Below are 24244 nucleotides of genomic sequence, written 5' to 3'. Positions count from 1 at the left end.
CCCTCCCCTCCCGACCATCCCTTCTCATATGTCCTTCCCTTCCATGACCCTTAACCCGCATCGCCGCACTTGGTGCCCTTCCTTCCATCAGCCACCATATTTAATTACGTATTTGTGGTTTCGCTTACTTTTTGTTTGTTCCCCCTAAGACACCGTCAACTCCGGGAGGAACTACGTCTGACTTATCACACTACCTAGCACCTAGCCCCTGCCCAGCCCATGGTATACAACAAGGCGTGCAGCGCGAGGGAGCGCCAGGAGCACGCGTGCCTACTGCGTACGCCAGTCATTTCTTCAGTGGGCTTTTTGTACATGAACTCAATCCTCGTCACATGCTTTAGGCCGGTCTTGTTATTGCCCTAATTCCTAGATGAGGAAACTGAGGCACAGAGCTACTGAGTACTTTTCCCGAGGCCAGAAATCTAGTAGGTTGGGGAGCTGTGGCTCAGACACGTCTCTAATGGGTAAGTGGGTTGGCTGCGTGGTGGCAGAGAGGAAAATGCCCTCTGGGCCTAGTCTGCTCCCTCCGCATTTACCTTTTCTCATTCCACCGAAGGGGTCCTTGTTGGGTTCATAGGGCATCCTGCCCATCACGTCAGGCATGCTCATGCTCTGCTGGTACGGGGCGCTCGGGGTCATGGAGTTCCGTTTTGGGAACGATGAGTCACTGGCGTCTGAGAACGGGTCGTGCACGCTGACTGTACCGCTTCTGAAGAGACGAGGACAAGGAAAGCGCAACGAAATATCAGGAGTTGCCACCAAATGCCCGATCGGGAAACGCGCCTAACTTGAAAGTTTTTCACGTAAAAACCATCCGAAAAATTACACGGATGTAATTTCTTGGTCGACACTTGGAAGCTCGTGAGGCAATAACAGCCCTTTTACAGTCTGTTCCAGGACATTACGAGATCGATAAATGCGATGTTGTGGGGCTCGCGGAGATCTCCTACCGTACACACCTTCCACCTTGCATTGGGGTCATCTGTCCATGCGGGGTAGACGCCGGGGTAGGTGGCTTCAGGTCGCCTTGTACGTCTGCCATCGAGTTGCTGCTGGTTGACTGGGGGGTCTGAGGACCTTGCAAGGACCCTGAGTTCGCTGGGACGAGGAGTAAGAAAGTAAGGAAGACACTAGGGGTTATCGAGTAAGCTCATCCTCCCTACTTATTTAAAAAAAAAAAAAAAAGGAAGGAAAACAAGACACCATCTTATTAGAAATAGTAACAATATCCATTACTGGTAACGACGTAGTAAAATTAGTTGCTCTTAGATTCTTTATAGGGAAAATTAGTAAAAGGTTTTTTTGTTTTCGTTTTTTTTTTTTTTTCAGTAATCTATTTGGCAACATACTTCATTTGTGAGCCATAAAACATATTTATACCTCTTGACTGGGTAATTGCTTTCCTGGGTATTTATCTCAAAGAAAATAATCTAATATAAAAAAAGGCTTTAGGCAGAAAAATGTTTATTTCAGTGTTGTTTATAATGGAGATAATCTAAATGTCTGAGAGTAAGAAAAAAAACAGGATGAAAAATTTGGTACACCAATTTGATGGACTATTGTGCTATTTTAGGGGAAAAAATTAGAAAAATGAGTACCAGGTCTTAGGCAATGAGAAATGTTTAAGTTCAAATGCAATGACACAAATTAGTAATGAGCCTTATGTCACTTCAATGCCTCCTCGATGTCTGGATATGTCTATGCTCTGTCATTAACAGAGTCATTTTTAGAGCTATGGAATCAGATTTGTTATTACAAAAACTGAAGTCATGCTCTTTGGAGTTCTTTAATGTCATTATCAGAGTCCCAAGATTCGGCTTTAACTATAATTACATTATAATAACAGAACTCAGAATTGAGCAGATCTTCTCAAAATTTCAACTCATCTTATCGGAAAACCTAGTATTTTAAGGGTTCTTGCTTTATCATAGGCCTCTGCAGGTTAGATGCTCAACAGACATTGGTTTCATCTATTAATGAAACAAATACTTAACTGGATAAATAACACGCTTACTATATTGCAAGCTTTATTTCTACCCCTGGCACGCCAGTGTCCAGAACTGACAAAAAAGACACAAATTCCTGCCCTCATGCGGTTTATAATAAATGCTTTCAGAGCCATTACACATGGCAGAATTACTAGTGCTTGTAAGTGATGATACTGTACAAGTTATTAGCTATAGTCCCTTTCTTACAAGCTGTCCAAGACTCCCTACAATCACCACCAGCCACATTTGACTGCAGAGTAAACGGGGTTCCGCAAATCCCTGGAGACGACAGAGTGCACTGGGAAGGAGTCAGAGATAGAAACGAGCCCAGCACTTCTACTCAAAAAGCCTTGGCTGAACACAGAGGTCTCCAATGAGCTCAGGTCAGCCCGGGCCTGGCCGGCTGGGGGATGAATCCCGACCCTGGCCGCCAGGGCCCTGCCTTCTGTATGAGGTGTCCTGTGGGTGCCTGGGACCAGAGGGTGCCTGGGTCCAGAGGGACTCAGGGAAATTCCCAGAGATGCCAGGAGGACTAACTTTAAAAGTAGACAATCTTTTTCATGCCAATATCTCAAGAGAAAAGCTTAGGAACGCATGCTTATAAACCAAACTTTGGTGAAACCCTGGAAATACATATTAAAAAGGTAGATGGTAATAAAAGAAAAAAGCAGTCTTCTATTAATACGTAAGGATAATCCTACTGACGTGACTGCCCCACAGAGTTGGCAGGAGAAACAACGTGCTTCTGGGTTTTTTTCTAAATCTTTTGTTGTTGTTGTTTATTTATTTTTTAGAGAAGAGAGAGAGTGAGCATGAGTGGGGGAGGGGCAGAGAGAGCGGAAAACACAGAATCTGAAGCAGGCTCCAGGCTCCAAGCTGTCAGCACAGAGCCCGACGTGGGGCTCGAACCCACGAGCTGGGAGATCATGACTTGAGCCGAAATCGGCCGCTCAACCGACTGAGTCACCCGGGCGCCCCGAAATTAACGTGCTTCTTCAATCACACAACAGACTCCACAGCAAGCCTATACGGCTTCTTTGGAAAAACGGTTCACAGGCTGTGATTTCAGAATGACCCGTATTTGCAAGTATTCACATTTACAGCTAATAAAAAAAAAAATGGAAAAATTCTTCCCTCTTGCCAGTGTTTTTTCTGCTCCTTTCAGGAAAAAAAAAAAAAAAATGAATGCAACCTCTTGAAGCTCCGTTAGTAGATGAGGCTGGCACAACTCTCTAGGATATCCCTACCTTTTGCCAGAAGCTACAAATGTATACTCGAAAGTAAACAATGGAAAGGTTATGGAAGGTTAAGTACATTCACACACTTCAGACTGTACAGCCAGACTCCTAACTGGGAAGATAATTTACACAGCACGAACCTGGTGCCCTACTTCTGGCTGGGGTTGCGGGAAGGAGGGAAGGGAGAATAGCTGATATGTCCCAGGTCTACAGCGACTAGAGGTCACCCGGAGGGCACCTTTGTTTATAACCTGAACCCCTTTCTCATTTATCTTCCGCTGAGGATTCCCTAGCTGGATCCATGACAGGTTTTGTGACATCACCTGTCAGCTAATAATAGAAATGCAGTCAGCCACCTGCCAGCAAAGATGGATGGGTTTTTGGTTACAGACTCACTAATTGAATGTGCGAGCTTCCTTGCTCCCCCCACCCCCCGGCCCCCCACCCAGCTTACGGGCCGCGCGGGCCACTTGGGGAGGCCGATTCCCGCAGCTGTTCAGCAGAACTCCACAAGCTTTTACGGGCTTGTTACAGCGAGATCCCCACTGGTGCCTCAGAGGTGCAACCATACCCCAGGCCTTGCCCGGCTTTCATTCGGGAGCTTTCTCTCGTGGACTTGCTCTAGTCACTGGAAGACAGCCACACGGGTCTCGGGCGTGAGAAGCCACACGGCCACTCACGAGTGAGGATCGTGGCGCGCCCCCAAGGGCTGAGGGGTGACACCTCCCAGAGGCTGGCAGAAATGAATTTCAGGCCACGTCAGCCACGTCGCCTCAAAAAGGGGGGCCGGGTGGACGACTCACGATGCTAACAGGACCAAATGATCCGGGATTTGGGTTGCTTCCGAGCGGCCCTGTGAAGAGCAATCTGGCATGTTTCTCAGGAATCTTTTAGTTTAGTTTGCCTGGACGTGCTGGTAAGAAAGAAGCTACAATTACCTTCTTATGGGAAAGACGGACTTCTAAGAACACGAATTCTGGCTGAAGATTAGGTTTTAAAAATTTTGTAGTATACGAAACCCTAACATGGCTAACGGTTGGGAACAATTATTATTATTTGTTTTCCTTCTTTGACGATAAAAATGTTTCAGAGTCGTTTTCCTTAACGGATGCCAGGCAGGAGCGTGGCTTTTTGGTTATGGGGCTGATGTCGGTCAGGACCCCACTGACAAGCGTGTCCTTCTGTCTGGCTGAACGGAGCGTCTCGAGCGGCGCACAGAACAGGTAAGGAGGCAGGCTGGCCCCGTGTGTTCCGCACGGGGCCGCCTGGGCCGCGCCCTGACTGGGAGGCTCAGCTCAGGACGCCCTCCTTCCCCTGCTTCCTGTTTCACAAGCCTTTGGACCATGTGGACCACTGAGAAGAATGAGCTATCAGAAGTGCATCTGCAACCCGAGCTCTTTTGTGCAGTTAAAACGATAATGTTGCCACAAAAACGGTAGTTTTAAAAAAAAGGGAAAAAGGAAAGAGCTGACTGTTGAGAGAAGAGGCCCTACACTTTCTGAAGGGTCTATGCCTCAGCGGGATTTCTTGTACTGAAGCTGGTCACGCTGGGAGAGCCATTCTCCATACAGAAGTGCTGCCCGTTCAGTGACACGAGCTTTTCCCCGGCAAATAAAATATACCTTTACATCTTTGCAGACATCGCCACTTTGGTCCCTACACCCCACTGAGTTTTTATTTAGGAAAAATAGTTTCAGAGCCGTTCACAGGCGGCTTGTTTTACTCTGTGAACGGAATGTAATGTTGTGAGACTTTTAAAATTAGATTTCACAGTTTTTAAGGTACACCGTAACTGCAAAGGCTTCGAATCCTTAAGGGTGGGGCCGGAGAGGATTTCTAGTTGTGTTCAGAACTGTCAGATCTAAATATATATCGAGGTGTATTCCCTGCAAGTGCGCTTTGGCCCACGGAAGTAGCGATGTGAGATCCCTTGATTCGTGACCTTAGGTACTAGCACTGCCGTCCAGAAAGCAGCAAGAGGAAATAATTAAAAAGAAAACAATTTCTTTCTTTGGCTCACAGACACCTTCTTGTGTGTGCAAAAGGCTTCCCTGTTACAATGCTATTTCAAATATGGACAGAGGAATACAGTAGGTCTAGGCATAATGCCAGGGCTGGATAGCACTCACTAGCAGGAGATCTGGGGCCAGTTAGTCAAGATTTTATGTGCCTTAGTTTTCTCATGGACTTTGGGACAGTATCTGTGCATCATAGGGGGGATGTGATTGAATGGAAAAGCACTTAGAAAGGTGCCTGGCACACTTTAAGTGCCTAAGAAATACTGGCATTTGATCCCAGGGCAATCCTGTGTGATGGACAGTGGCAGGTACGGCCAGCCTCACCTTGTACGTGGGACAGCACGGCTAAGTGCTGACCCCATCACAGGGCTTGGATGTGGCCAGAAAGACAAGAACACGGTTGGATCGGACTTGAGTGAGGTCACCACCCAGAACTCAGGAGGATGTAAATTTCTTCCTATCTTGAATACTGTATTTATTAGAATGTAACGAGTCAGTAATTTGAAACGCTAACAGGTAGAGCTAAGGCTAGCAGGAGAGCTGAGAGAATGGCAGGGTCTCGGACAGTTGAGCGGAGACACAGGAGAGAAGGCATTCGCTTGGTTTTGCTTATGAGGATTTAGGTGAACTGCGCTATTCCTAGGTAGTATTCCTAAGACTCCTGGCCTCTAGGTCAGAGCTAATGGGCTATTCGGTCTCAGAAATAGGGCTGCATGGACCTTTACCGTGACAGTTTGCTAGATTCCCTACAAGTGAGAACATGCTGAGCAGGGGACAGTAAAAAGAAGTCCAAATTTCATTTTGCTAACATACAACTCTGAGTGTCGCTGACACAGGCAGAGCTGGTAGGAACTGGCTGTCAAACCTATAGGGTGGCAGTTTCTAGTAGCACAAAAGTATGAGCACAGGTTACCGGGGACACTTATTTTGACAGAGTTAAATGGAATATTTAAAAATACTTGTACAAGGAATAAAAGGTTACCGGGGATACTTATTTTGACAGAATTAGACGGGATGTTTTTAAATACCTGTATAAGGAATAAAGGTCTACAGCTCAGAATTCCACAGAAAGCCTTGGAAATGTTGGCCCCAGAGGGCAGCGTCCCAAACCGCATGCTCGCCTCCCTTAAGCACTGCCGACTGGGGGGGTTCAATTAAACAGAACACAACAAAACGCCCCTTGTCCTCAGAGATCCCGCGTTCTGTTTGCTTTACTGTGAAGTGGCCTTCTCAGAACATGAGTGGCGGGTGGCCTCCAGCGCCCTGGGGTGGGGGTGGGGGTGGGGGTGCAGGTGCCTCTCCTTTCCCCGGCGACAAGTGTAGTACTCCCGCTTACCAGGAGAGGGCGGCTGGAGCTTCGGCTGCTTCTTGGTGTCCGCGGTGCTGAAGACTTCCGGCGGGGGCTCCTCCCCGCGCTCAATCTTGCACTCAAAGGCAAACAGGTACTGGATATACTGCTTTTTCAGGGAGCTCGCTGCACTGCTTGAAGTGCCAACATTTAGGTTGGTTGCCAGCTCACGCCACTTCTTGTTTTTATTAACCTAGCAAAAAAAAAAAAAAAAAAAGGCAGGATCATTGGTTTGCAGCAAAGTGGCTTGTTTAAAGCCAGGAGACAAAAAAAAAAAAAAAAGCACTTAATGTCTTGGTTTACTTTTTTTTTTTTTTTCATTTGCCTCTCTTAACGAATGCTCATTACTCCCACTCAGTAGTGCATAGACAGCATTTACAGTTATAAAACCATTAAGGGACCTGCTGATAGCTACATAAAAAGCATTGCTCCTTGCGATTCTTCTGCTTGGTGTGCCTTCTAATGCGTCGCACCATTCCAGGCCGTTGCTGCTCAGAGCCCGCGATTTTTTTGAGCAAATGTACACTCTCACCCGCGCTCATCCCCAGCCCACCTCTCATCTTAAAAAAAAAAAAAAAGGCACCCGAAAAAGAACTTAAAAAGCAGTAACAGAACGACTTTGCAATTTAAGTGCTGAGCTCTGATACGAAAAACAGTGTTTCTTTCCACCAGCCCGAGCTCCCTGTAATTCTAGCCTGCATCTCTTCTCTCATGGGAGACTTTCTTAGGGTGTTGGACAGAGGGCCCCTCACTGGAAAGCCAGCACCAGCCATCCACCCTGGGTGGCTCTGTGAAGCCACGAGCGAGCCGACGCGGTGGGCACCTGCGAGCTGGGGAAGGGGCAGGGCCACGCAGGGTTCCCACTGACACTCAGGCTGCAGAGAATAGAGCCGCAACGTGAAGAGAAAAAAGGAGAGAAATCCTGGGATGCTACAAAAGGCCTTTAGGCATTAACTTTCGGTTTCCACTTGGGACAGTTAAGCAAGGTTGGACATCCGAAGGAAGCACACAGACCTGCGAATATTTTGCCTTTAGACGCGCCTGGCGCTAAGTAAGGAGCATGGTTAAATGTTAAGGCGACAGTGGTTTTTAATGAAATGTTCAATTTTTGGATTCAAACTTTATCACAAAGCTCTTTATGTCCATTTACTTAGTACTAAATGGTGTGTGATAAACAAAATGCTCGCGAAATGCTTCCGAAGGGATAAGAGGCGTGTTGCCTGGGCTGCCCTGAAAAGCAAGGCTCTGCACCGACCTCTGTGTGGCTGCCAGTGCCCACTCTGACTGCAGCTCAGGGTGGCCAGGTAGAAATCAAGACGGGGTGAAGGGCAACGTGGCCACGCGGCTCACCATCGTGCATCACAGCTGTGCTCAAGCAGCCCTTGTTAGCCAGGCAGGCAATGAACCTCACCCACAGACCCAACATGGTAGGTAATTCACGCTGTCGACGGAGGAAAAGTAAGGGGTCTGGACAAGCTCTATGCTTCTGTGAGGGTGAAACCCAACTGTATAGTGTCCTAAGGATTTTAAAAAATCTATGCCACGGGGTTAGGGTAGAGGGGAAAGGTTGGGGGAGCAGGTGCAGAGAGGAAAGGTGAGGGGGTCTAGGTGTAGGAGAGAGTTTTGTATCTTGAGCTCTCCCTCCACTGACCACCACTCATGCACTTGGTCTGCGATGTACGACTTACCACCTGACTCTGCAAAGCCTTGGCTCACGCTCTGTTGGTTTCGGGCGTCCACGGAAGGTCTCTGGTGGGATGAGGCCCCTCCGGGAAGGCTAGGGACAAAGGCCTGGCCTGCTTCCCCTAGAGCTGCGAGGCGCTGAGAGCAAGGCGGGCCCTCAGCGGTACCCGTGGATTAGGTGACTCACTCCCGAATGGTTAGCGACCCTGCGGCACCGAGGCGGAGTGCAGGGTCCCACACTGTGTACTGGACCACCTGGGCCCAGAGCAGCTCCTTTCAGTGATCCGGGTGGGAGCCCAGGTGCTGACAGGTTTTTAAAGCTCCCCAAGTGATTCTTCTTCCCTCCCCAAGTAATGCTAACGGATAACCAGCCTGAGAGCTACAGGAAGATGGGGGGGGGGGGGGCACGTGTCTTAGAATCTGACAGACCTGGCCTACAGCCACCCTGAGAGTCCCTGGGCCACCCAACCGTGTTTCATTCTGTTACACTGTCCTCTCCTCTTTGGGGCTGATGACGCCTGCATTTAACGGGTATTCAGAAAGACCATGCCAGAACAAACGGAAAGCATGGTGCCCAGCACGCAGTGAGCACTTACCTGGGACCCCTTCCCTGCTCCTCTCGCAGGACATGCACTCATGTGCTAGACTCCAGACCACAGCAGAGCCAGGACCAGGGGGAGGAAAGTTTGGCCCCCAGGGTACCAAGTTTAGGGGAGCACTGGTTCAGAGAGTCAGGCAGGGGCGGGGGAGGCACCGCACAAGCCTGAAGAGTGCCTTCTGAAATTCCACACCCTGATGCCACCCCTCCTGCACCCCAGCCCCAGTTCTGTGCAGAAATGCCCCTCTTACCCACTCGGGCACTGTGGGCATGCTGTGAGATACAGGACTTCGTTTTCTTAATAAATTGCTTTGGATTTAGAACTGATCCGGACAATTAATTTGGTCATTTGCAAAACATTCCTGGAGCATTTACTATGAAATCTTGGCAGATTCCACAGATTTCTAGAGCTGTCAGGGAACCTAAAGAAAAACCCAGCCCGACCGTCTCATTTTGTAGATGAGAATGGAGGTCCATGTAAAAGTGACCTGCCAAGGTCACACTACAAGTTGGTGCCAGGCCCAGGGCCCCACCCCAGTGCTCTCCCCGCACAGCACACAGACATGAATCCCACGGGCTTGGCTTTTTATTTAAAAAAAAAGAAAAAAAAAAAAAAAGAAAAAAAAAGTACAAAGAAACCTTTGGGAGCTTACGCACAACGTCTCCTCATTCACTCACTCGCACGCTCACCTGTGCCAAACCTCCGATCTCTTTGACGCAGATGTAGAGCCGGAACAGGTCCAAGGGCTTCTTGCCCACCGCGGGCAGACTGGAGACGGGGGAGCCTCTCTCTTCCATGAAGGTAAGGTATCGGTCGACCCACAGCTTTCTCTCCGGCTCATTCCCCAACTCATACACCTTTGTGATCTTTTCCCCAGTGGTGGTGGATGAGCTGGACTTCTAGCGCCCAGAAAGAGCATTTGGAAGTGGGGAATGGGTGGGCAGAGGGAAAGGGAAGAAGGTGAGAAAAAAGTAATGAGCTACCAAACACAAGAAGAGAAGAAATTTAAAAACTACCGCTATCACACAACAATCAGGAATGAAGGCTACTAGTTCAGGCACAAACTATACATTTTCTTAATTAAGACTTTACTTTGACTTTAAATAAAGGGCCCAAACTCCCCCTTTTATATACTTAAAAAAAACCAAAAAAACAAAACCCTTTTTCACTTGATTGATATAAGCGTTGAATCCCAGAAGGCAAGTTTCCAAGGACGCCCCATGTCACTTTTAAAAATAAGAGGGTGCGAGTTCATAGAAGAATCGCAGTGAACTTAAAATTTCACATTTACGTAATATTATAGAGCCCAAAAAACTAAACGGACTCTTGTTTTTCCTTGTTAAAATAAGAATCAATAATGTGTGTCTTCATTAAAATGCTAAATCTTATGGAGAACAGATCTGGGACTTGCTGAAATATAGAAGGTAGGTCACAATTCATAGGGACCGGTGGTGTGGTTTCTGCTCCTTTGTAAGCTTTATTAACTAAGCCAGCTAAAGTTTTGGCATTTACTCATGATGACTAGCTTTCCCTACGTAAGGTTTCTTGGACTTCTCTGCCAAGGCAACAGTTAAATATTCCTAAATATTCTTAAATATTCTTGTAGGAATTGTTTTAACAGATTTCTCAGGCAACCATGCTTTAATCACAAACACATGGGCTATTTCATATTCCCTGCAGATCTATGGATACATGTATGTGTTTACTTTTACACACATGGGTTTTATGTGCTCGTGTGGTTTATACTGAAGCTCTAATTCTTATCTTCGGTTTTCTAATTCTATGTGATAGTAAAATGTCAAAATTTGCTGTTTGTGCACAACTGAAGCCCACCTTCTGGATTATGTGATCTGGGAAGCTAGCATTTTTGGTACAGCCCAAATGTGTATTTTTCTTTTATGCCTCTTATGTCTGTAACAATAACTTGTGTGCTTTAATATCTGCAGTTCCAGGGCTGCTGTGAAAAATTCACTTCTAAATTCTCAATCAAGATTTCCTTGGAACAGTAATTTACTTCCTCATGTGTCTTTACCAGCTTATCATTTGCAATGGATAGTCCTCATTTTAGACGGGACTTCCTCTTAACTCTTTTCCATTGTATTTGGCTTAACCGTTTTAAACACATTGCTGAAATTTGGGGGGTCAAATAACAGGACTGCCATTGAAGTTTGATGTTACTTTGTTAGTAAATGATCCCCAGTGAAAGTAGGACCTCAGAGAGGATGCTTGAGAATGAAAATAACAACATTCCTCTAATTGAAGGCACCTCTCCCAGGCTATTTCCGCTGAAATTTTAAGCCTTCAGATTCAGAATTATTGAGGCATAAAACCTTTACATCAAATACATAAAAAATGGGTGAATACAGTTGATGTAAATAAAAAATTTAGGGTGGTGGGATTAAAAAAAAGTGTGATCTTTTAGAACTTACATTGATGCTGAGGCTCAAGAGTAAGTCACTTAAAAATTACTTTCGAGCTTAAAATATATACACATTCATATATATATATATATATATATATATATATATATCTCCATATATATACTCAGAATCTGGAACACACTGTATATTCAAATAATATGTTTTTAAATTTTCTTTTCCATATTCATGTACCCAAGGAATATTTGACTGGGAAAAGAAATTGTCCTACCACATTTTACACATTCCAGAAGCTCTGTCATCACTAAGGGGGGGGTAGTTAGTTTCTAAATGCTAGTTAAAAAAATTTTTTTTCCCTTTTGGGGCACAATACCAAATGGGCCCACTGTCTTTTTAAAAAATGAGATTTTATCACCTAAAATCAATCAAAACAGAAAAAAAAAACCCACCAACCCTCTCACTTGCATTTTATTTGTAACAAATTGAGAGGTAAAAGTTTGACATTCAATTTAAGGGTAAGAGAAATAAAAGCGATCGTTTCAATTTAAAATTACCTTGAGTGGCTCTACCAGCGTTCTGAATCTAAGATCCAGGCCATCTCTGGCCTGGTCCTCTCTGATGCCAAACTGGGGAAGGGGTCCGGAAGGACCGTTCATCAGGCCCCGAGCAGTGGGGCTATGCAGATAGATGTCTGTTCCCGTTTGTGAAAGAGTGTATCTCCTAACCTGAGATAAGCCTCAAATAATAGTGTACTTACTTTGGCCATACATATTTTACCTTTCCTTACCTTTCTTTGTTAAATGAACTTGAATTTAATTAACTTTTGTATGTCTCAGTTTGTTCTCATAAAGTTAGAAAAGCTTAATGAAGACAGTGGTTTTTAATAGGATCATTTTATTTTTCATAGCTTTAAATCTTCAAAAAAGACTTAAGGATTTTCATGGCACCATAATGTAGGAAAATGCATCTGGAGGAGAAGTGGTCAGGCCTCAGGTGACGCGTCAGTCCCTGGAAGAGGCCTCCCAGGCACACAGGCTCCCTCATCTGAATCACTGTCTCCCGCTCTATTTGTCCTCGGCGGCCCTTGGTTACACGGCCTATAAAAAGCCCGTGTTTTGCGTGGGATCATCTGTCTGCCCTACGTTCTCCTGACTAGACTTTATGTTCCACGAGGCAGGGTTCGGGCCGATTTTGAATCCCCAACGGCGAATGCACACTGGAGGGATCTGTAACAGGATTTCAGAGGCCGGGGTGCTGAGTGACCGTGGACACAATCCAACAAGACTGAAAGCTGAGGAGGGGTTGTGCCCATGACTGCCACATTCCATCTCTACTCCCAGCCTCAAGGTCTGTTTACTGGCCAGTTATCAAAGTTAGTCTTTGGGTGTCCGAACAGAGGAAAAGGACATAAAGGGAAACATAAGTGCTAGGAAATAAAAGAGTATATACTTTATCGTCGATTAGGCTCAACATGTACTTTTTCTGTTCACAGACACCAGCTTCGATGCAACCTTTGGATGGGTGTCCTCATACGCTCTAGCCACGGACACTGGGCAAACACACCAGCCCTGCAGAGAGACGGGTTACCTCTTCCAGGTCACTAGGAGCACCTCACATTGCTTCTGTGTTGTAAAAATGGTATTCTAGTGCCCGTAACTGTCATGGGTGCAAGAGAAGGGAACGGAGGTTGCTGAAGAATTACAGTAAGACATTATGGCGCCACAAATGTTTTCCTTGCATATACTTTAATTAAGTCTATAAGTACATTTTTCCTCAAATCTCCAAGGCAGATTTACATTTCAGCAGTCTTTACCATATGCCTGGTAATCTGTGTATGTGCAAATGTTTATTTTTATTTTAGAATGTTCTGTAACAAAACAATGTTGGTCCATAGCACACTGTCAAAGCACTGAACATCTTTATTATTCAGTCCATTTCAGGCCTTCTATTAGACAGGCTTTATTAGAGACACTGGTAGGAGCAATTTTAAGTGCAAACTGAAGTTGTGTCTCAGAAAGAACAGTTAAATATTCCTAAATCGTATATATCAGCAGTGATTTGACAGCACAGATACTCTCTGGTCATTCCTTCCGATTGCATTTGGTTCCCTTCTTTAAATTAGCATCTCATCCAAGACAGGCGCCATTTTTTCCATACAGAGCCGTCATCTGAATCCTTCTACCTGGGACCACGGCTTCCCCGGTCCTTCTCTACCCCCGGAGCTGGACATTTGCGTGCCCGTTCTTAAACATACAATGGTTATGGTACAGGAAGAGATAACGGACGTGGGAATGTTTAGAAAAAAGGAGTATGCAACCTTATGGCGAATTATATTATACTCAGGAAATGAAGTCAACACTTCAGTTTGCTTTTTTCTTATATTTAAGTGGAAAGTGCGGTTTTGGTAATAGTTTCTTTCCTCTGGGACTCATTGGATGGAGATCACCTGACTAGTCAAAGTATCATAAATATCTCACTCCATCTTTATAAGCCAGAGTCAGTAAAGTGGCATTTTAAACGTATAATATATAATGTCATCTATCAGTAGTCTTTGTTTTTCACAAATTATTATTCTTGATTATTATCTTAAGGTTTTAACGATGATGATTTTCGGCCTCTAAAATGTTTCCCTCCGAGCCAACATAATACATGTTTTTGAAAAGTGTTAATCTGAGTTCTACCTGCTAACCTGAGAGTATGCCGATTCAAAAATGCTCTTCTTGTGATGAAGACAAAACACAACACAACACCAGGGGAGATTGTGGGGAAAACCCCCGGAACGTGGGCTGCCTTCTGAGACTCAAAGCCAATGACACAAAGCCGTCAAGATGCGGGAGTTGCCCTCCCCCTTCCCGTTAGTTCTGCAAACCCGCCCGAGAGCATTTTTCATTTCATCTCCGTTGCTGCAAAAGCAAAACATGTCTACAGAGAAGGTAACAGCGAATATTGCCCTTTCTTCCTCTGAAAAGGAAAATGCTGGTTATGCTAGAGCTCCACATGAATTTTACAAACATTTACTGGAACCACCAACCCTTCAAACCTTCAGTTCTATCTGTTTAAACCAGTGAATGGATAATTAATAGCAGCCTCCTTTTGGGGTTTTGACTAGATTGCCAGATTCTGCACATAGAGACTTCTTCCCTCCAACTCGCTTTTCCTGAGCTGTACTCTTCAATACGTCGTCTTAACAAAAATTAGCGTGTTAATTAAGCCTTCTTGGCAAGTAATTGCATGTTAAGGCTTTTTTTTTTTTAAACAGATCTTTTGATTCCCTATATGAATGTAAAATAAAGGTTACTACAGTGCCATTTTATTCTTTTTTTTTTTTTTTTTAATGGCACAGAATTAATTTCTTCAGTAGGAAAATAAAGACCGAGCTCTATGGACAGAAGAACATTAAGACTAAAAAAATTCCCTTATATGCACACCACCGTTTTTGTTTTCTCTATATCACAAGGAAATCAACACTTAATTTCCAGATTATCAGCAGTCTTGTGCAGGATGTAATTTTTCTATCTCCATTCATTCTAATGCAGGTACATAATATTATTCTAAAAGTAGCCTTCCAAATATTCACTTGCAGGAACATTTCTACAGCTTTGCTGTTAATTTCTGACGGGTGGAACGAAACAAAGTAGGGCTGATATCGTGTTAACCCGTGCCCAGAGTGTCACATCTCTATTTTCAGGTAGGCAGTTTTGCAATAAGATGTTTCAGATACAACAGCCCATGAAAGATTTAGGCCAAAGGCCAAACTTGTCATTTACTCCTTGGCTGCTATTAGTTTCCATGTAAATGGAGAAGTAACTCGTTTTAAAGATCTTCTGTAAGTGCACAACGGATCAGACATTTGAACAAAGTCACTGGGTGAAGGAGTTTGGACCCGGTAACACAATCACATGCTTCATATCGAGGTGCTTCTTTATAACAGCGGTTTCATTACCAGAAATCAACTTCTACAGATTTGCACAAACTTTACTCATTTTGTTACTGCTACAATCACAAAGCAAACCCTTTCATGGATAAATTATGAAGAAAAAGTCTTATAAAACAAATCAATCAGCAAGCATTAAAGTAGAATTACTTAATTATCAAAAAACCCCCAAAAAACAAAAACAAAAACAAAAAAAAAAAAACGAAAACCACAAAAAACCAGAGCCACTTACAGGGCTTGATGGAGTCTTTGGCCAGCCTGGGCTGCTAATGCTATCGCTTTCATCTCCATGAAATGAGGAGATGCTAGCAGAGCTGGGGGACATTGGGGAAGGGACTGGCAGGTTGCCGGGGGTTGGGGGCTGAGATATACCCTGAGAGCTGTAGCTATCCTGTGGTAGAGGAATAAAAAAAAAAAAATGACAAAGGTAGGGCAAACTTTATTTAAAATAACAAAAAGCACATCCAGTTTAACAGACTGATTTTTATATATAATGGATATATATAAAGACATGTACGAACAAACACACAAAGACACACACATATAAAGGTATTAGCACAACATTCTTAATTAGTAGAATTTGGTCAGTTCGCCGGATGCCGGAGAAGGCCACTAAGCCACCATGCTTACTTCAAGCTGACACGGAATGCTAAGCATGGGTTACCCCTTATGAAAGAAAGAAAGAAAAAAAAAAAAAAGCTGTTCACCTTATTTATCAAATAAGGCAGGAAAGCAAAATATTAAGTATGTTGTTGTTGCTGAGGCGGCCAAAACAGGAAGCTATAAACTGAAGGCAGAGAAAATGGCTGCAAGTGTCAAAACCAGGCAAGGCCCCTTACTTCTCCCCACCCCCGAAGCGTTTCTCTCAGGTGGGTCTCGTCCCTCCTCCCCCCTCCCACAGCCAGGAGTTAAATGCCGTAAGAACTAGTAACTTTCAGATCCACACCATGAAGGGGGGGGGTGGGGAAAGGAAAGAAAACTACAAACGTGGTGCACAAAATGGAGGCATGCAGAAGAGAAGAAAATGGCGACGAAAGTGTAGGCCAACACCGTGACTACAGAACAACATGGCAGCTTCAGCGAGGCAGACCCCACACCGCGTGCAGAGGAGAAAGGAAATACCTTCGACTTGCTCTCGGGCTGTGGAGTGCCTTCTTCTTTACCGTCTGCTTTGAGAGGCAGGGGCAATTTGGATTCGCCAGGAGACATCATATCTGCAAGACCCATAGATGCTAATCGAAAACAGGAGAAAGAGTTTAGGATTATACATGTGATTCGTCAGGCTGGGCTCCTGCTAACACAAGTTACTGAGTGATGCGTGGGGCACTTGCATTTCCCTTGAAGGAAGAAAAGAAAAAAGAAATCGTAACTCAGAGCACACTCGTTTCTGACATCTAGACAGCACGATATTCTGGTGGTCCTTTTTTAACTTAAAAAGAAAAAACACAAATGCAATCATTTATTCAACACCCCACCACGGAAAGTCAACTCGTATCAACGTTATCTTCTCAAAATGATTACAGCGTTATTTAACGGAGTAGGTGACAAGTGGAAAGAAGTCCAATGTTTCAACTGCTCATCGGGTGTTGAAAGGAAAGAGTGGATGTGTGTATTTTCTACCTGGTGACTAGAGGATGTTGTGCTTTCTTAATTTCCTAAGTTTACATAGTCTATAGTTGGCAAATTCATTTGACATTTTATATGGTTTCATTTGAAAATCTTATCTATTCCATGTGGCCTGGTCTGCAACGATGGAAAACAATCGTAACAAATGACTTCAAAAACAATAATCAAAAGTTCTTTTCGAAGGAAAGGATTTCTAATTAGTTTGCAGTGGGGCTGCTTTTCTTTCAGTCTGGGACCGTACGTGCACTTATCAATCCCCAGCAGCAGCTCAAATGCCCAGCAGCCCAAGAGTCAACTCTACGCTCCCTGGCAAAACTCACTCTCCATCTCTAGGCTCAGAAATTCTACCAAGTTCATCCAGGCTTTAGATTGAAAGGTTCTCCGAGGAACAACTGATTTAGACGCATTTATTACCCATACGGATAGACGTTTTCAAGCTAAAAATACGGGTTCAGATTTCTTTTTAAAGGAAGCACAAGGCTACAGTAGGGAATCAGTGTAGACGTCCAGGGAATAACAGCTGAATTTCTACAGAACCCCACTGTGAAAACCATCTGCACAACACTGGGCCGGGAGTGCGACACAAACAGATGTGTGAGGAGAGTTGGAAACAGACAAGGGCGAGTGGAGAGAATTATGAGCCTTGTAAATGAGTGAAAGCCAGAAAACATTCCTATTTCAAAATAAAGTAAACCTGAGGTTTTATGAACAGGACCCATTCTACATTCTGCAAACGAAAATGCTGGCTCAACCAAGGCAGTGCACATGTTGCATAAAGTGCCAAAAAAAAAAAAAAAAAAAGAAGCGTTAAAAAAGGCTCTACAGATTGCCCACTACAAAATGATTATTGCACATATTCATGTATTACTATGTTTTAGAAAATAATTAGTTTTAATTACAGCAGAGAGAGAGTGAGCAGGGCTCTGGCGAATTAGCTGGCAAGCTTTGTGGTGCTAATTTGCTAATATCGTTAGCATCTCTGCAGGTTGAGACCAGAGGTCCTGCCAAAAAAGCCGACCCCACCACGTGCCCGTGAGCACGGTGGCGCGCCCACGGATGCCCCGGGAAGCGCCCGTCTTCTCCGCGGGCGCACTGGCTTGTGCTCCCGAGCCCATTTGCAGCCAGTCAGCCCTTGAAGTCATCACCACACACACAAATCATAATTGGGATGTTTTTCTTTCTTTCTTTCTTTCCTTTTTTTTTTTTTTTTCCAAATTACTTTCAATACTTAGACTTTAAGAACTGGAACAAAAAGCTTTTTCAAGGGATGCAGCTGCAGAGAAAAATCTATTGGGATCAGCTAAAAATGCTGTTATTTTTGTGAATGTGTGAAACCTCAGAAAAGCAGCTGAGAGAGATTACACCAGACCGCCTTGCTCCGAGCTGTGGGCTGCTTTCGTGCCGTTTTCTCTCTGGGGTCTAGCGCTGTAGGAATTAGTAAATCTGTACATTAAGAAACACTCTTTTTAGAAGAACAGAATGGAAGAGCAGGAGGCGTGCGGAAAGAGGAGCTTCTTTATGAAAGTCCACACGTCCTTGCTACTTATTCAGAGTGGGTTCCAAGGAACGACAGCCACACCATCCTGGGGAGGTGGCAAAGTCACGGACACGCGGCTCCAGTTAAGGCCTGTATCTTCAAAGGTTCTAACGGATAGTTCTGTTAGTATTTGTAATAAATTATGCCTAAATATTACTGTTGAAAGACAGAAAACAGTGATATTCTTCTTCGTGCATGAAATGTGTTAACATACACAAAACATTTTTTTAAGCCTAAAGAAGTGGGACGATATGTATTATCATAATTAATGATAATAATTAACACTGATTTAAAAATCAGACTCGGGGTGCCTGGGTGGCTCGGTCAGCTAAGCGTCCGACTCTTTTTGTTTTTAATGTATTTTTTTAATGTTTATTTGCTTTTGGGAGAGAGACAGAGCGCAAGCGGGGGAGGGGCAGAGACAGAGGGAGACACAGAATCCGAAGCAGGCTCCGGGCTCTGAGCTGTCAGCACAGAGCCCGATGTGGGGCTCGAACTCACTGACCGGGAGACCATGACCTGAGTCGCATGCTTAACGACCCGCCCAGGCGCCCTAAGCGTCTGACTCTTGATTTCGGCTCAGGTCATGATCTCATGGTTGGCTGGTGGGATCAAGCCCTGCGTCGGGCTCTGTGCTTAACAGTGGGGAGCCTGCTTGGGATTCCTTTTCTCTCTCTCTGCCCCACCCCCGTGCACGTGCACACACGCTCTCTCTCTCAAAAACAAATATTTAAAAGAACATTAAAAAAATAACAATCAGACTTAGATGAATTTAAGCATATCTGTTGGTTTGAAATTCCCTAAATTTCTTCATTCTCTGTTATATATTCTTAAATGGGCATTTAGGGTATGCAAATGTAAAAACTGTCAAAAGTTACACTGTGTTATTATCTTGAGAGACAAATAAGGAGAGGGTTTAAAGTAACAGTTTTATTTAGTCCTCCTGCCTTACATTGCAAATTTTATTTTAGTAAATGGATCATAAGGTCTTTCCTTACTGTGGCTTTTACTGTTCCTTTTGTTGAAATGCTTACTTTTTGACTTCTTACCAGAATTCTCAATGAATCACTGCAAAGAGCTATATGCCTCCCAGGGCGATGACACTCCAGGGGCACTATTTTTTTCTCCTTTCCCAGAAGAGAAAGACCACCACCATTGTAAGGATGTGTTAAATCAAGGCCCTGTTCTTTCTCCCATTGACATCAGTAATCCAGTATGGAAAGTTCAGGCATAAAAAGGGGCAGTAAAGGATCCGTGACCACAGAAGAGCCGTGTGAGCACCGTAAATACATTTCGAGCACTAGCCTCTGGCTTCACCACCGAAATTTAAGAGCTAGAATGATTTCTTAAAGTAAGTGCGGGTCAAGGTCCTGAGGCAGTCACTCCACCCTGGATTTAATATATTCAAAAGGAACACGAAGAACATATGGTGTGAGCAAAACTGAACTCAAACATTCATTCTTACTCTCTCAGCTTCCTTCACTTAGTCTCCCTACAAGGCGACAAAATCACTCCCAGAAGATGGGGAAACGGGACCAGAAACACACACACGGCTTGTTCTTTTCATGGTAAACAATACACCATGCCCCACAAAATATTTTTTCCTTGTTTCTGAAAGCACTGAAGGGCCTACCTGCGTGTGTACGTCTGCAGATATTCAGGACCATTTTCACACGTGGCTAATACAGAAAGACCGCCGTTAACATAACACATACAGAGGATGTGAGAAAAGCTCAGGAGAAACCCTTCTCTCTGACTGGATCGGCGAGGCCTTGAGGAAATCTGCGGACACCCGTCTATGCCGATGTACCTCCACGGCGGCAGTGTATGTGAGATGCACACCCCCAGCATTTCCATCTGCGGCCTCTCTCCATCCCAGCCAGCCCAAGGAAACACGCGACCGGAGCAAAACCAGTAAGTATGCTTGCTACGCGGCACTGCTTCAAGGAAAGCAGCTCCTGTCTGCAGTGAGCTAGAGCGATGCTCTCAAGAAAGCCCCAGCTGCATGTGAAGTCCAGAACCACCAACGTACTTGGCATAATCCCGGGGTGCATTTTCTCCCCACTCGAAGAGATATGGTTTTCATAATTTAATATACCTTTTACATCTTTGGGGGTGGGGTGGGGAGGGAGGACAGCAATTCACCTAAAGTCACTAACTTCGTGCAAGCAAGCGAACAAAAAACCCGACGATCTTTATAAACTACTTAGACAACCGACAGCCAGCAATGGTGTGAAATACCCCAAACTTCTTTAGTGAAGGACCCTAACGTCTCGAGACAGAAAACACCTATCCATCTGGTAGGTTTATATTCCGGGCAGAGTTTTATAATTTTTCTTTTAAATTTCAAAACAGCAAATTATCTGGTAAACAGCCAATGCCACACAAAGCTGGCAGCAGTTTAGCGGAGAGATTGCTGAGCAAAATACCCCTAAATGGGTGGCTCGTAAGCTTTAGCACGCACATGTGAAAAACACCTGCGGAGTCTGTTAGGAATCCAGACTCCCGGACCATCCTCAGAAATTCCGGTTGGGCTGCCGTAATCTGTAGTTTTAACAAACATTCCAGGTGATAGGTGGTTCCTGACTTTTGGGAACGCTGAAAGAGGCTGTCAATACCGTGCTAGTGAGCTCGCCTCTTTTTCCTTGGGAGGGCTAACGGAGCTAGTGTGCCCCATCCCGGTAGAGCGGCAACAGGATATCGCATTTGGTACTGAGCAGCGCTAGGTGGGCAGGAAGATCTGGAATCTGCCGGGGCTCTTGTACAATAGGAAGGCCTGATAACAGCAGTGTGTGGCTGTTCATCTGCTATCTGTAGGTTATACTGATGGAAATGTCCTACATTCTGCAGAGCGACTTCCAGGGAGGCAAACTTAGAACGACAGATGGTAGATACATTTTCTGGAATTTAGATGTCTTCTTTAAGATGATGGCTTATACAAAGACAAGTATATGACTAATGAATATTATAAAATGAGACACAAGTATCATATAACCAGTAACGCAAGTATCATATAAAAGGGTGTATTTCACAAGGCTATACGTGATTTATAATTTTGCCCATAGCATTACATAATTCTAATCTTTTAATGTGAATAGTTTTTTTTTAAAAGCTCCTTTAGAGGGAACAAATCCCCCCACTGCTTACCACCCCACCTCCCCTGCATTTTAAAATGAAGAAATAGTTGTCACATTCATACTCACACTGACTCCATTTGAATAATTACTTGCTCACTGAAGCCTGTAACAATTTGTCACTACACAGGGAGACTGTTTTTGGCCCTGTACACTGTCTACAGCACAACGGCTCGAACTCCGCAAAGAGGGTGCCGGAACGTCTGCCGCATAAGCTGCTAACGGAAGCTCGGCCAGTCCCACGCCCAGCCCTGGACACTGTGGGTGTCATCTTCACTTTCTCCGAAAGGGTCCTTCGGTAGAGGAAATGCTTTGCCGTTATCACCGGCAACTGATATGCACGAGCCCAGACCAAGTAGAGTGATGTGATGCTGACCACAGCCTTTTTTTGGCCCAACTCTAGGAAAGTCAAGAGCCCACCTTCCGACCAAAACCCGTCAGGAGCCACTCGGTAACGTTCTGGGTTCCCCTGTCGTTCTCGTTTCCCTCCGAGATTGTAACACAGTGAGAGCGGACTGACGTGTGCCTATCAACAGATACGCAGTAGAGGCTAAATCATCCCTATTCCTTGGATGTGCTAGATGACTACTTTCTATCAGGCTGCATTGGACTTAACCGAGCTGGAAAAAAAAAAAAATCACATAAATGTGTAGAGGAAAATTTGATAAATACTTAAGTTATTAAAAATTCAATATCTCCAAATATACCATGTGATACAAAACTACTACTTAGCCCATACAAAAGTGTGTGAGGATAAACGGCCTTTTGTCGAACAGTTTTCCTCTGAATTATCTGAATAATAATAATAATAATAATAAATAGAAACCCTCTCTGTGAATCTCCATTAAATTGGCTATTCCTTAGGAACACATAAATCTTCTTAGGCAGGGCACCGTGCCATCTGTTTGTGGTTGGTTATTTTTGTGGCTCTCGGGGCCAAAGGAAAAGGGGGAAAATGAGTATTGCTAATAGTAGGTGAAAATTTATTGTGTAGTTTCAATGCTCTGAAGTAATTTTATTTCAGCAAGCCAGACAAAACACATAATGTCATAACCCAAATACGCTGTTACCTGGGACAGTGCTGAGAAGGGAAGGGAAGCTTCTGGCTAACAGACTGTTCAAGAGCCTTCCCCTTTCGTCTCGAATGTAAAAACATCCCCCTCGCTGGGATGAATGACCGGTATCAGGAAGGGCTGTTCTGTTTATTTAAAAACCTTCATTTTCTCCACTAGTTTCTCTTTTTTTCCCCTCTCCCGCATGCTTTTAAAGAGACGTAATCAGGGAATGGCCCTGTTAAATTAGACCTGAGAAGCCAACCCCTCAGAAGCTTGGCCAGGATGCCAGCCCAGCCTCTAGCTGTCTGCTCGGCCGGACAAAGAAACAATAGCTCCTGGGGTGGCCTTTCAAAGATGGACAGGTCAGCAAGGTGGCAAGAGGCAGAGGAGATGAAAAAAGGTCGTAAGAGAAAGCCAAGCCTCTAACTCCACAGTGCTTTTTGAATGCGTCATGAAACAGTGCAGGACACACACGACTGGCTACACAAAGCTCTGTGTTGACCAAAGGAGAGAATGCTACCCGAACAGTGGTCACCACTCTAATCGGTGCTAGAAAGGAACAGGTCAATTGCGATCCACAGCGTTTCCTCATGTAGAGAGTAGCGCTCACTGCTGGGTAGTTGGGGCTTGAGGAGGTGATTCAGGGTCTAAGCAATCCAAGGACACAGACGGTTTGCCCAGGTTTAGACATTTTCAACACTTCCACAAACTGAGAGAGTACTCTTACTGCACCAATCAGATGGGATTTGGTAAGAACGCAGTTGTTGGCATCACAAAGTGGGTTGAAACAATTAAACGTGACACAAATTTTAAAACAGCGCATTAAACAAAACTGTATACGATTCCTCAATGGAGACAATCTGCAAATAGCACTTAAGGAACAACTATTTCCACACATACATTTCAAGGTGAAAAAGTACTTCAAACCCCCTTGTTCTGCCCCTGAAATATGGTTCTTAAGTGTTCAGCACCGTCACTACCGAATGGAGGATCCACTCTGTCATTGGGATCTCTTAATGCTTTGAATGATACCCAAAGACAAAAAGAACATGGTGTATGCAGTGAGCAAGCAACCCCAGCGACACTTAAGAATACGTCCACACGTTGCAAAAACAGAGCGCGGAAAAAGAATTCACATAAAACATAATGTGACCCTCAACTCTTAACAGCAGTTACATAGGTTGAGCAAGTTTCCAGGCGCAGAAAAGTGGACTTTTCCCCCCTTTTCACCCAGTGATTCCATTGCTGTTGTCTCTGCACATTCACCGGTGCAGCCCTAAGAGGAAAAGAGGGAAAGGGTTGGGGGTGGGGGGGCAGCGCTCAGGGCACAGAGCCGCCTCGGTTACCTGTTGAGCTGTTCACCATATTGGGCGCCATGCTGTAGGGGGGTGCCTGGGTGTTCATGAGCCCAGAGCTGTTGTTGACGGGCTGGCTGTAGGGAGAGCTGGAAGCCATAAGTCCACTCTGGTTCATGCCCGGGAAACTGCCTTGCCTGTGTGAAGAGAGAGCACAGGTATACATGTACTGACCGTGCACGCGGGCAACACTCTATCCCGGGGGTCATTTCTCATAATGCACATATGCAAGGGGTGGGGCTGCTGTTTTCCGTGTTTGCTTAAAATAATTGATTTCCTGGACAGAGAGGCTGAACTCTTGCTAAGTAATGACTTAAAACACTGTGTAAAAATTCCAAATAATATAGATTC

At 44.7% G+C, this 24244-nt stretch overlaps 1 protein-coding gene across 13 annotated transcripts in view; it reads right to left on the bottom strand.

Annotated features, from left to right (window-relative positions):
• ARID1B (AT-rich interaction domain 1B) overlaps positions 1 to 24244 on the bottom strand; it is a 449892-nt gene that overhangs the window by 18212 nt on the left and 407436 nt on the right. For 6 of the 13 annotated variants that reach the window (XM_043592659.1, XM_043592665.1, XM_043592663.1 and 3 more), the window contains 7 exons: positions 23885 to 24030; positions 16309 to 16418; positions 15419 to 15577; positions 9564 to 9773; positions 6581 to 6785; positions 960 to 1098; positions 537 to 709 (listed from right to left, as the gene is read on the bottom strand). In XM_043592659.1, the coding sequence (XP_043448594.1) occupies positions 537 to 709; positions 960 to 1098; positions 6581 to 6785; positions 9564 to 9773; positions 15419 to 15577; positions 16309 to 16418; positions 23885 to 24030 (1142 nt within the window). The remainder of the gene's footprint in view (positions 1 to 536; positions 710 to 959; positions 1099 to 6580; positions 6786 to 9563; positions 9774 to 15418; positions 15578 to 16308; positions 16419 to 23884; positions 24031 to 24244) is intronic. The other 7 variants (XM_043592660.1, XM_043592666.1, XM_043592662.1 and 4 more) reach the window with 3 other exon arrangements.

Source organism: Prionailurus bengalensis, chromosome B2 (assembly GCF_016509475.1).
Source record: "Prionailurus bengalensis isolate Pbe53 chromosome B2, Fcat_Pben_1.1_paternal_pri, whole genome shotgun sequence".
In the NCBI taxonomy this organism is placed as follows: Eukaryota; Metazoa; Chordata; class Mammalia; order Carnivora; family Felidae; genus Prionailurus; species Prionailurus bengalensis.
Note: the sequence above shows the minus strand (reverse complement) of the source record. Positions and strands in the feature narration are given on the sequence as shown.